The sequence below is a fragment of the Toxorhynchites rutilus genome, chromosome 2 (genome assembly GCF_029784135.1).
Source record: "Toxorhynchites rutilus septentrionalis strain SRP chromosome 2, ASM2978413v1, whole genome shotgun sequence".
Taxonomy (NCBI): domain Eukaryota; kingdom Metazoa; phylum Arthropoda; class Insecta; order Diptera; family Culicidae; genus Toxorhynchites; species Toxorhynchites rutilus.
The window spans coordinates 32,530,667-32,543,525 of record NC_073745.1 but is presented as its reverse complement, the minus strand read 5'-3'; the positions used below and the strand labels follow the sequence as shown (position 1 = coordinate 32,543,525).

Sequence of the window (12,859 nt, the reverse complement as noted above, 5' to 3'; positions counted from 1 at the left end):
TTTAGGAAAAAAAAATATAAAATAGTTCTTTTACATAGGGCCGTTCTGATCGGTATTAAATATATGGTAATCGGTATCCGAGCGATATGATACATAGTTTACGACCTATTCTCATGTCTGCCTAGTTTTTAGTGTATATTTTCATTGAAATCGGTCAAGCTGTTCCGGAGGAGTTCGACCACGAACATCGTGACACAAGATTTTCATATATATAGATTGTATTGTGAACTTCGAATTCGATTCCTATTCAATGCTTTTACCGAGGAAAATTAATTCGATTAATTCGTATTAGTACACACATAAAAGTAGAAACGATGAATACTTCCATTACTTACGGCGTTGAGATACCAAAATCGCTCTTGGAACATTAATTTCTTTTGAAAAATAAAAAAAAAATCACGGAATTCAACATAAGAAATGTAGTTGATCAAGATAAACGAATATGGATTTTTCAATGGTTGTTTCACTCGACCACTCTGTTGTGAAGCCAAGTAAGGAATATTTTTTCATTCGAGATCCACTTTTCCTTTTTCCTATTCATGATTTGAAAATCCATATGATAATTCTTTGAAATTTACAATTTCAATATTAGAATACAAGAGTTCATAATCAAATCACGTATTCAATATTTGGACTCCTGACTTGAAATTATGAACAAGTTAGACTTTAGCTTCTAAAGGGTGTGTCACATCAAATTGCATCACGGAAAAAACGCTGTAGAAATTCGCTCAGTAGACCGATCCTTTTGAAAATTTTAGACAGTAAAATAAAAAGTATTAAATAACTTTTGGCATTTTCTTTTTATTCATACTTCGAGCCCAAGCCCGTATGCTCGCACCTTCCTCTTTACCTCGTCCATAAGGTTCTGTACAACGTCAGGTTGTAGTTTTTTTTGAACAGAAATTCATTTTCTCTTGAAGTCCGCCTCCGATTTGACAACTTTTGGGTTCTACCGGAGGGCCTGCTTCATAATCGCCCAATATTTCTCTATTGGGCGAAGCTCCGGCGCGATGGGCGGGTTCATTTCCTTTGGCACGAAGGTGACCCCGTTGGCTTCCTACCACTCCAACACGTCCTTTGAATAGTGGCACGAAGCGAGATCCGGCCAGAAGATGGTCGGGCCCTCGTGCTGCTTCAATAGTGGTAGTAAGCGCTTCTGTAGGCACTCCTTAAGGTAAACCTGCCCGTTTACCGAGCCGGTCATCACGAAGGGGGCGCTCCGCTTTCCGCAAGGGCAGATCGCTTGCCACACCATGTACTTTTTGGCAAACTTGGATAGTTTCTGCTTGCGAATCTCCTCCGGAACGCTGAATTTGTCCTCTGCGGAGAAGAACAACAGGCCCGGCAGCTGACAAAAGTCCGCTTTGACGTAGGTTTCGTCGTCCATTACCAGGCAATGCGGCTTCGTCAGCATTTCGGTGTACAGCTTCCGGGCTCGCGTCTTCCCCACCATGTTTTGCCTTTCGTCGCGGTTAGGAGCCTTCTGAACCTTGTATGTACGTAGGCCCTCCCGCTGCTTGGTCCGCTGGACGAATGAACTTGACAAATTCAGCTTATTGGCGACATCCCGGACCGAACTTCTCGGATCACGTCTAAACTGCTTAACTACGCGCTTGTGATCTTTTTCACTGATGGAGCATCCATTTTTGCCGTTCTTCACCTTCCGGTCGATGGTTAGGTTCTCGAAGTATCGTTTTAGTACTCTGCTGACCGTGGATTGAACGATTCCCAGCATCTTACCAACGTCCCGATGTGACAACTCCGGATTCTCGAAATGAGTGCACAGGATTAATTCACGACGCTCTTTTTCGTTCGACGACATTTTTACAAATTTACGAAAAATTGACAGTGAAGCATGGCCAACGTGATCTATACACTCTTATTTTATTATAAGCGAAAGCTGAAGAAATAATTCCTAAAAATTAAATTTCTACATCGTTTTTTCCGTGATGCAATTTGATGTGACACACCCTTTATGCTTTGAATTACGTATTCCCGATCTGCAAGTTTCTTTAATTTGAAAATTACAAATTCCAGGATTGAATAACATATTCCAAATCACTCATTCCGTGTTGTGTTGCACACAACACTAATCCTGACTCAGCTCACAAACACGACACGACACTTGGAATCTGTTTTTTAATCTTGGAATTCAGGATATGAAACACGAAGCCGAATCATGTAATTATGATAACACAATATTAGGCAAATATCTTAGTCTCGGATTCCTGATTCAAACCATATCTAATAATAAATAATGTGATTTTTTTCCAAATCCAGATAAAATTTCACGGTTTAAATCTATATTCCCAATTAAAATCCCATAATATGATTCCATGACTCAAATTCGTCAGCCACAAATCCACATCTACAAACAAGAACTCAGCGTCTGATATCTACAGTCCTGAATTACAAACTATAAATATTGATTGATTAATAATATTATAAATGCACAAAAATCTTAAAACTTCAAACATTAAAACATTTCATGCAGCAGTTACCATAAAAAATACCAAAAATCATTTTTTCAGGTAGTTCCAAACAATTCGATGATAAGAAATTCAATTTCTGTTAACCATTTATTGTTCGACCCCTGGTAATGCACTGACCGCTGGGGAAGCCTTTTATTTTGTTTGTGAAGTTAGCAGAAAAAAAAACAAGGTAAAACACGCGCAACAAAAATAAGCATGTAAGGAAAGGCAAAATAGAAATTATTATCCGCACAGTTGCGGAAACCTATCGTAGCGCTAGCGGTAATAAACATATCTCGGCCGTAGGTCTAACATCTTTTTTAACCATACTCAGTCATCAACGAACAAGCTCGTTTGGCTTTTAGTCAAATTACTTAATTTTTTGATATTTGTTGTTAAACATATCAGCGTTTCTTTATCGTAATCTAGAAACAATACTATATGATGTGAAAACTGTGTGAGGACAGTCCCTTAAGCCAGCTCAATCCAGCTTTCCCCTGTGACATTGTTGAACTACTTGCACTAGCTAGAAAAGACGCGATCGGGTATTGGTCAAGGCACCTGCGGCAAATTCCACCATATCGAACATCAAAGGCACGACAAACACCATTACCAATTGGTTCGTATTGGCCCTGCTTCGATTTTCTATGTTTATCGCGGAAAAATGACTAATCTAAGCCGCGGGTACAGCACTGGGTGCGATTCGAACCGGTTTGCTTTATTTGTCACGCGTGTTTGATTTTATGTTGCACCTCAAAATCTCGGAACAAAGATCACACACCCACGCGCGCACACCACTAATCACAGCATCGGATAACATCCGAAACGAAACTGTTTTTCGGATTTGTTTGCTTCCGGCACGTGTTTGAAATGGATACGCGATTGATTTGTGATAAGAATATTCGTTCATCAAAATCGTCAATTGGTAATTGAGGGTGGTGAGCCACTACGCGAACCTCTCGTTGTGTACACTGACTCCAGCAGACTATCGAATGTCGATTGGTCAGTGAGAATTGACATGTACTCATCGGTTGCGAGCTGTTGCTGCTGATTTTGTCGTTGTTACCTGTGTTATGCACTCACATCAGCAACGAGCGTGATCTAAATGACATGAGATATGATCGCGGGAATGGTTTTGTCCAGGTGGATGGAAGAAGCGAACGCGGAGGTAATGGTTGTGGGAAAAAACGCTGTGGTGTGGTTTAGAAACTCGGAAGCTGTTTGATTGAGTCACTATTTTACATATATTATTCGGGAATGAATAACAAAACGTGATTCGCAGAAATATTTGAAAAAGGGTGGCTTGAATTCGAATTGGCTGGCTTATACTGAGAGTGAAAAAATATAACGAAAAAGCTCATTTCCATCAATATGATTTTTTCAATTTGGGTAGTCAGAAGAAAAAAAGCTCTTTATATAGAAACTAGGACGAGAACACGGTTTGCGATTAATTGCGATTCGTTTCAATTTTGAGAAGTTACAAGTACAAACTAGTTACTTCACGCTATTCATATCTACTCGAGCATGAGAAATAGAACTTCCACAAGTTACAGCAAATGTAATGTGAATTGAGACTACCAGAGGAGAGACTAGACATCTGTCGGTGTGCGGAGTCTATTGAAGTTGATGCAATTCATGCATAGCACAGCGAAACAGAACATTGAACAAACTCGTTGTTACACACAGAATGGATGGCGCTTTGTCTGCCGTCTCGATATGCTGTCGACTGGGCGTCGAAATCATCTCACCGCTTCACCTCTCTTTCTCAGTGGAGTCGTTGTTGTGCAATGATCTTATGCAACCAATTCTAGCGATGAACTCACACACGCGTCCCACGGCTCGAACTAGTGTAATGGGCGGTTTAATCAGTTTTGTTTTTGTATTTTCGCAGATTTTTGCAATCATTCAGCATCACCTGTACATGAGGGAAACAAATAGGACTGAATGTTGTTCACTCGCGACAGTCTTATGGTGGGTTTAGACCAGTGATATATTCATGTGAAGAAATATGATGAGATTTATAGAAATCGCATCAACCGTTTACACTAGCGTGAACTTCTATAATGAATATATTCATATTTTCGGTGAATTTATTCACCTAAAGTAGAACTGCAACCAACTTTAGTGATTTCTCACCAGTGTGAAATTCACAAGCGTTTACATATGCTGAATTTATTCAAGTTATATATACCTCGAATAAGTGTATCATATTTATTCTCACCCGTTTACACATATTTTCACGTGAATAAATCCATCTATAGCTATAGATCTCCCTAATGTAAACCCGCCATTAGTTTCTTGGTAGTGTAAATCAATATGAAAAGGAAACACTTGAAAGCCATCTCCCATGACAGGGTGCACTAATACAAGCGAATAAATAGATGGATAACAATCAACTGTTTAAAATCACGAAGACAATTAGCGAACATAATACAATACAATTAAAATTCAGTTTGGCGACATTCAAAACTGAAGTTCATATTTCTACGTATTGTTTTGCATATTCGTACAAATATAGTTGTGTTACAAAATTCAGTGTTGAATCCTTTATTTTACCATCAAATCAACAATTTCTTATCCATACGTTCGTCGCCCAACGCGACGTTTTTAAGTTTCTTGCCGGGCTCAACATTAGCATTCAGCATTTAGCACTAGCATTGAGCAAGTTGCACAATATCGTAGGTGGTACGAATTCAGAACTGTTAAGTCAAAAACTAGCCTCCATCCGTTGCTGATGATTAGTAATCTTAGATCTCTAGATGAAAGCATGCTTCCTCGAACAGTTAAGAATTGTCCAGGTCACGTTCTTGCAACTGCTAAGGAAAGGGGAGGAATGTTTGTTCGACATTTACTTTACATTTACTCCAGAGAACTCTACGACCTCTCATAATCTCATAAACATTTCGGGAATTCAGGATTTTATTAGTAGGGAGTACTATTACTATTACTATTACTATTACTATTACTATTATTATTACTATTACTATTACTATTACTATTACTATTACTATTACTATTACTATTACTATTACTATTACTATTACTATTACTATTACTATTACTATTACTATTACTATTACTATTACTATTACTATTACTATTACTATTACTATTACTATTACTATTACTATTACTATTACTATTACTATTACTATTACTATTACTATTACTATTACTATTACTATTACTATTACTATTACTATTACTATTACTATTACTATTACTATTACTATTACTATTACTATTACTATTACTATTACTATTACTATTACTATTACTATTACTATTACTATTACTATTACTATTCCGACGGCGGGTCGGCGGCCTACTCGGATTGCGTCACCTCGGCGGCTTGGTGCCGCCTCGATTCCTTTTCCTCGTTAAATGGAGACTTCGATCTCAAAATAAATTTCATCACGAAATAATAAACTCATGATAAAAATTGCGCTGCGGCGGCAAATACGTAAGTATCTGTTTAATTTTCGGAATATTTCATAACCCATGCCCATTTCTGAATGATCTCTTGGTTTCAAAGAGCAATACGGAGAGGAAAGAAGACAGCATGTCAATTGTGTCTACACTAATTTCTAAAAATAACACAGCGAAGTCTTCAACATCTTTTTCGATTTTCCTCATTACAATTTCTCAGTTTACTTCGTAACTTCCTAACAGCAGATTCGACAAAACTCATAAACTGATTTGTCGGAATTTTTCCTTCTTCATTCGGGTAAATGTCGCATTCGGGTGAATGTTGCATTCGGGTTAATGTTCATTCGGGTAAATGTCCATTCGGGTATATGTTGCATTCGGGTATTTGTTACATTCGGGTGAATGGGACACAACCTTTTTTAGGTACCGGGCTTCGTAATTTTCTACATTATTGGTTGACTAGGAAACAACCAGGAAATTTTAGGTTGAAGACTTGTTCAGTCTTGTTGTTTGTAAATTAATTTCCATATAAATAACTAACTACCTCGTAAAATTCTTGTTCAATCACTGAGACCAATTTTATTCTCTTCGGCACGATCGGGCTTAGATCGCCTTCGGGCCTACTGCTTTCACTCAAATTCCGAACGCATCATTTTAAAAACGAAATTTACTGAACATCAATGTTGTTTTGCTACCTACAGATTTTGTTATACGGAAGGGTATACTCTAAAGAATATCGGGGCTTTCACTATTCAATTATTCATAACATTGATGTTTTGTAAATTTAGTTTTCAAAATGAAGTGTTCGGAATTTGAGTCTGTTCGTAATATGAGTCAAACAGTATACGTTTGATAACCCGCCTACCAAGAACTGATTGAAGCTTCCCCATTTTATCTATATAAAACAAAATGTAAGGCAAAATTTGTTGGTAAGCGGAAAACCCGAAGAAGGGATGGTTCGATTTTAGCCTCCTGTATTTTGTTGTATTCGTCTCTTCCCGTAGACCAATATAATGGAGAGAAAAATCGGAAATTCAATAGTTTGCTTACAAGGCATATAACTCGTAGACATTTTACCTTTCGAATAAAGTGATAATTATGTCACTTCGTTCAATCGTCAAAGAGATATTGAGGCTCAAAACCAGTCTCTTCCCGTAGATCAATATAGCGGAGAGAAAAATCGGAAAATTCGGAAAATTGAATTCCCATATTTTCTACAATTAGCTAAGCGTTGTTAGTCCATTTGATGTTGGCGCTAACGAAATTGATTTTTGTTCGAAAGTGGAGAAGGATTTTCAGACGGAATAACGCATTCCTATGGGGGTCTCCGTAGCCACATTGGTTGCGCGTTCGCTTAGTAAGCGATCGATCGTGAGTTCAAAACTCAGGGCCCTCATTGACCATCTTTGTGTTGTTACAGAATAGCTACGTCCACGCAACAATCATCAGCGATGGAGATCGATCCACGGTCGAAATAAGATCGTTTCATCCATACAACTGCTCTGCTCTGCCAGACACATCGGGCTGCTGTTCTATAAATAACTCAACAATGATCAATCAACTGTCTCCGATGTCCGGTGGTCCAACTGGATAATGGAAGAACAGAAAGAATACTCTTACGCCTAAATGGCTATTGTGTGAATGTACCATATGTAATGGTATAGAAGGAATACTGGCGAATGGCAACTGCGTAATGTGCTAATTATAGATATGATAACCATGTGACATGTACACGATTAAAATTCGGCTCTGTTACACCTAAAATGCTAATGAGCCTTAAATAAATAAATGGGATAAAAAAAACGCTTTCCGATTTCTTTTAACTATTAGGCTGTCAAAAAAGTCCTGCGGTATTTCCGCGAGGTGTCGTTGTAAGCGCGTAGTTCTAGTTGTATTCATTGTATCGAGTCATACTATAGCATGTTGGAAAGGTATTTTTGCGCGCTATAATATAGTCCTTGACAGTGTTTTGTTTGGTTAAGTCGTTCGTGAGTTATAGTGTCGCAAATATGGAACAAAATAAAGAGAAAATCCGACATATTTTACAGTACTACTATGACAAAGGCAAAAATGCATCTCAAGCTGCCAATCAAATTTGTGCAGTTCATGGACCCGATACAGTTTCCATTTCCACCGCACAACGATGGTTTCAACGTTTTCGTTCTGGTGTAGAGGTCGTCGAAGATGCGCCACGCTCCGGAAGGCCTGTCGTCGAAAATTGCGACAAAATCGCTGAGTTAGCCGAGAAAGACCGGCATAGTAGCAGCCGTAGCATCGGCCAAGAGCTGGGGATAAGTCATCAAACCGTTATTAACCATTTGAGGAAGCTTGGATTCACAAAGAAGCTCGATGTATGGTGTGTTTGGTGGGATTGTCAAGGAATAATCTATTATGAGCTGCTTCCCTATGGCCAAACGCTCAATTCGGACCTGTACTGCCAACAACTGGACCGCTTGAAGGTAGCACTCATGAAGAAGAGGCCATCTTTGATAAACAGAGGCCGCATTGTCTTCCATCAGGACAACGCCAGGCCACACACTTCTTTGGTGACGCGTCAGAAGCTCCGGGAGCTCGGATGGGAGGTTCTTTTGCATCCGCCGTATAGTCCGGACCTTGCACCAAGTGACTACCACCTGTTTTTGTCCATGGCGAACGAGCTAGGTAGTCAGAAGTTAGCCACAAAAGAGGCCTGTAAAAATTGGCTATCCGAGTTTTTTGCCAATAAGGAAGCGAGCTTCTATAACAGGGGTATTATGAAGTTGGCATCTCGTTGGGAACAAGTCATCGAACAAAACGGCGCATATTTGACTTAAAACAGATGATTGTAACTAATTTTCTGAACAAATGAAAATTAAAAAAAAAATACCGCAGGACTTTTTTGACAGCCTAATATATAAACAAAAATGGAAGGCCAAATATGTTGGTGTGCCCTAAACCCGAAGAAGGAATGGTCCGATTTGAGCTGTCTTTATTTTGTAATATTCTCTGTATCAAACATGTATTCCATGCAACGGAGGAACATGTTACTTCCAAATGAATCCTGAACGAGAATTGTGTCTGAAAATAATTTTATATTATAAGGACGAATTTTTGTAGAAGTACTAGACAATTTATAGTAAAAGGAAATTGTAAAGGGTCAAAGGGTAATCAATCAATGAAGAGTTCAGTGATTGGACTCACTAACGTTCACTTAGTAAGAAAACGTGGATGTTTGAAAGTATTCAAATCAAAAAATCTTTTTTTGGCGGGACGAAGTTCGTCGGGTCAGCTAGTATTTAATAAAATTTTACCTTCAGTTAAAAAAATCACAATTTAAATTTCCGCTGAACGATCTAGCTTGCAATAAACTAAAAATGCATGTGTAACATTTCTAATTGTACAGGGTTTCCCATTTCGGGCTTCCGAAAGTACACAGCCCTGCGCTGACAACCGTTTGACATAGCTGTCAACCAAAGCGTCATATCGTTAGTTGAATGTCTGCCATTTTACAATATGGATTTTTTTAGCATCGCACAACGTGTTAATTTTGTTAAATTATACTATAAAAATTACGAAAAACCGGCAAATGTTTTTCGAGGACGGATTTTGGTCGTCATGGACGGCCTACAGAGCACACAATCGCTAATGTAGTGCGTAAATTCGAACAAACTGGATCCGTAGCGGATATTGTGAAACCTGTACATCATCGTAATGTACGTTCGGCCGAAAATATTGCTGCTGTTGCTGTCCGTGTTGAGGATGACCCGAATGTTTCGATTCCACGGCGTGCTCAGCAATTGGGCTTGTCAAACACATCATTGTGGCGAATTTTTCATTTGGACTTGCACCTACATCCATATAAAGTCCAACTGGTACAAAAATGAGAGCGTGGTGACCATGGAATGCGTCGGGCATACGTCGATTGGGTGAACGAACAACAGCAGCAAAATGCTGAATTTTCGCATCAAATTTTCTTCAGCGATGAGGCACATTTCGAGCTCGGTGGCTATGTGAACACCCAAAATTTCCGTATATGAGGCTCAGAAAATCCACACGTGATTGTTTAGAGGCCATTGCATCCGCCAAAAGTCGCTGTTTGGTGCGCATTATGGTCTGGTGGAAGCATCAGGCCGTATTTTTTTGAAAATGAGGACAGCGAAACGGTAACTGTGAATGGTGAGCGCTATGGCCGCATGTTAACCGATTTTTTTGCCACAAATTGAAGATATGGATACGGATGACATGTGGTTACAGAATGACAGCGCCACGTGCCACACAACACGACCGAACATGGCCATATTGCGAACGAAATTTGAGGGACGCATAATTTCGCGTTTTGATGATGCCAATTGGCCGTCTAGATCATGCGATTTGAACCCGCTAGACTTTTTTTTGTGGGGTTATGCGAAAGACCGTGTCTATACCAACTCTCCGCAAACTCTTGAACATTTGAAAGACATCATTCGTGAAGTTATGACCGAGATACCGCCCCATATGTGCCGAAAAGTCATCGAAAATTACCTGTTCCGGATCAAGGTGTGCGAGGAAGCCCTAGGTGGACATTTGAATGATGTTGTATTTCACACATAATGGCATAAACCAAACTTTAATTTGAAATAAAAGTTTCATCGAAATTCGAATTCAAAGTGTGTTTTATTTCAATTTACTTTCGGAATTTAAAGTTGGAAAACCCTGTATTTTCTCAGCGTTAAACATCGTGAAATTGGGTAAACAAAAGGTTTTCACTACAATTCCACATAAATTCACGTGTTTTGTCATGGGAAAATAACGTAAATTTTTATAACAAAAAATTGTGTTGGCCCTTACAACTTCTGAAAGCATATGAATATGAAGTCTATTATGGATACATAACTGTACCTGCATCGTGGCTCCCGCGACCGGTTGATTAGCGTCACGCATATCATATCATGGATTTTGGTTTCGAGTCCCGTTTTAGCCGGGGGATTTTTCGTCAAAAAAATCTAAATCAAGTATAAATATAAAAATTTGGCAAGTAATAATACAGACGACGAATTTCGTATAGGAACGTTAGAGTCATCCAAGAAGAAGATGAAAGATGACATTGTCTGTCAGTCTCACCCCAACCTACTGTTCGTTCACCCGCACCATAAAAATGTTCAATGTAAACAAAAATATTCACAAAACAAATTCTTCGAAATATTTGACCTTTTAACACGGTAAATAGTGTATTTATTGAAGCGCGAAAAATTACATTCAAGTTCTGGGAAACGTAGGTTTCCAAAGATGCTATCGAAATTCTTCTCAAACTGTATTACACCCCGTTCCACTACTTATATTTTTCTACTAGTTTCAAAGTTCCTTCTGTGGACTAAGGAAAAATATTCCCCTATTTCGCCCGTAGAACTATATTGAACACCAATGAGAGTAAACAATGATTATCACCTTGGATAACGAAACTGTTCAAATAATTTGTTGCAATTGTATTGTTTCACTTGTCAATATGAACGTTGAATGATTCGGTTTGTCATAATGTTTGCTTCAACTTACCGTACGTTTCAACGGCGTCATGCCTGGCCATAGTCTAGCGATCCAGCGTCGAATCCTGGATGCCTGCAAAAAAGTAATATCCGTTAGAGATACGGTTCATAAACATTAACTATGTAGATTAAAATTTGCCAACGACATATTCTAATTATCACCGACACGCACCGGAAAAAGGAAATAAACCTCCAATTCTGTCGGCGGGCTCTCGTTTCGCTCGATTCGCACACGACGAGTGATAAGAGGATACTGATTCTGGAGGACAGTTCAACACAGTAAAGTTCTACCTGCATCGTCCCTGAGAGTGGTTCGTTATCGCAATTGAACTAGCATACACAATGAATAAACAAACCGAAGAAATATGAGAGCGGAAGCGATTTCTACCTGGTAATGGGGGACAATGGGAAACCCATTCCGAAGATCTGCTGTCAAGTTTGAAATCCCATAAAAACATCAGAAAGATTGAGATGTGAATGAAAACCCAAAACTAAATTCGACTGATATCATGAAACATGTTTTCAATGTTACTACTAACTCGATTGAATTTTCATTTGATGGATACATTGCTGACAGCCCCTCACATATGTGTGTGCCTGATAGTATCTCGTGCACTCCACGCGAGCTCGCGAGTTGAGTTGTGTTCCCAAGTGGGATAGTCACTGAAATATGATACATTTCATTACTCCCATTCGTGAGATAAAGACAAATGGAGGTTTATTGTTCTGCTGGACACACTCTTCAGTCCATCACAGCAACAGCAACAGCAACCGGTTGATGAGTCACATGCTAAAGTTAGAGCTTGATGCGTTTCTAGCTAATGCGTTTCATCGTGTCATGCAGAGAAATTGATTCAAATATTTTGTTCGTTCACATACCAAAACTTGGTTCATTCCAAAAAAGGCTTAAATACATATATGAACGTATATATAATATCCAACAAATCCTTGAACATCCGGTTAGAGGTGATGACCAACACCTTTGGCACCCACAAAAAAAAACTAACAGACAGATCCACTCCGTTCAGCACTATCATAACCAAATATTTATTTTCACTGATAAGCCTCTCACCTCTCAAAGGCAAGATGTTATATCAACAGAATGCAACCATCATTAGTCAACTCTTGTTTGGGGGGGGGGGGAGACTGATAGTAGAAATCACACAGATGTGCGACGGGGTTCCCCGTCGACGGAGGTTGTTTGAACACGGTTTTGTCTCGTTGTTGTCGTTTTCGTGTAAAAATAAATCAGAAGAAAGAGGAAAGTAGATGCGCAGCATCATCTTACTCGCGAGAGTGTTATGTTATTATATTTTCGGGTCACCTTAACCCTTTCACGACCACGGGGACGCCGATGTCCCAAGCAAAAATCATGAATTAATTCAATATTTACGTAACCATTGTAAATTACTTTTTTATTTTAATATTTCGGAATGTACCTTTTTATTATTTTTTACTGGC

The 12,859-nt window shown here is 38.9% G+C and overlaps 1 protein-coding gene across 6 annotated transcripts in view; it reads right to left on the bottom strand.

Annotated features, from left to right (window-relative positions):
- Positions 1-12,859, bottom strand: part of LOC129765495 (choline transporter-like 2) — a 68,885-nt gene that overhangs the window by 26,708 nt on the left and 29,318 nt on the right. For 2 of the 6 annotated variants that reach the window (XM_055765879.1, XM_055765882.1), the window contains exon 2: positions 11,409-11,471. In XM_055765879.1, the coding sequence (XP_055621854.1) occupies positions 11,409-11,439 (31 nt within the window). In that variant the 5' untranslated portion in view covers positions 11,440-11,471. Of the gene's footprint in view, positions 1-3,032; positions 3,133-3,223; positions 3,363-11,408; positions 11,472-11,570; positions 11,661-12,859 lie in introns of those variants that run through there. The other 4 variants (XM_055765880.1, XM_055765876.1, XM_055765877.1 and 1 more) reach the window with 4 other exon arrangements.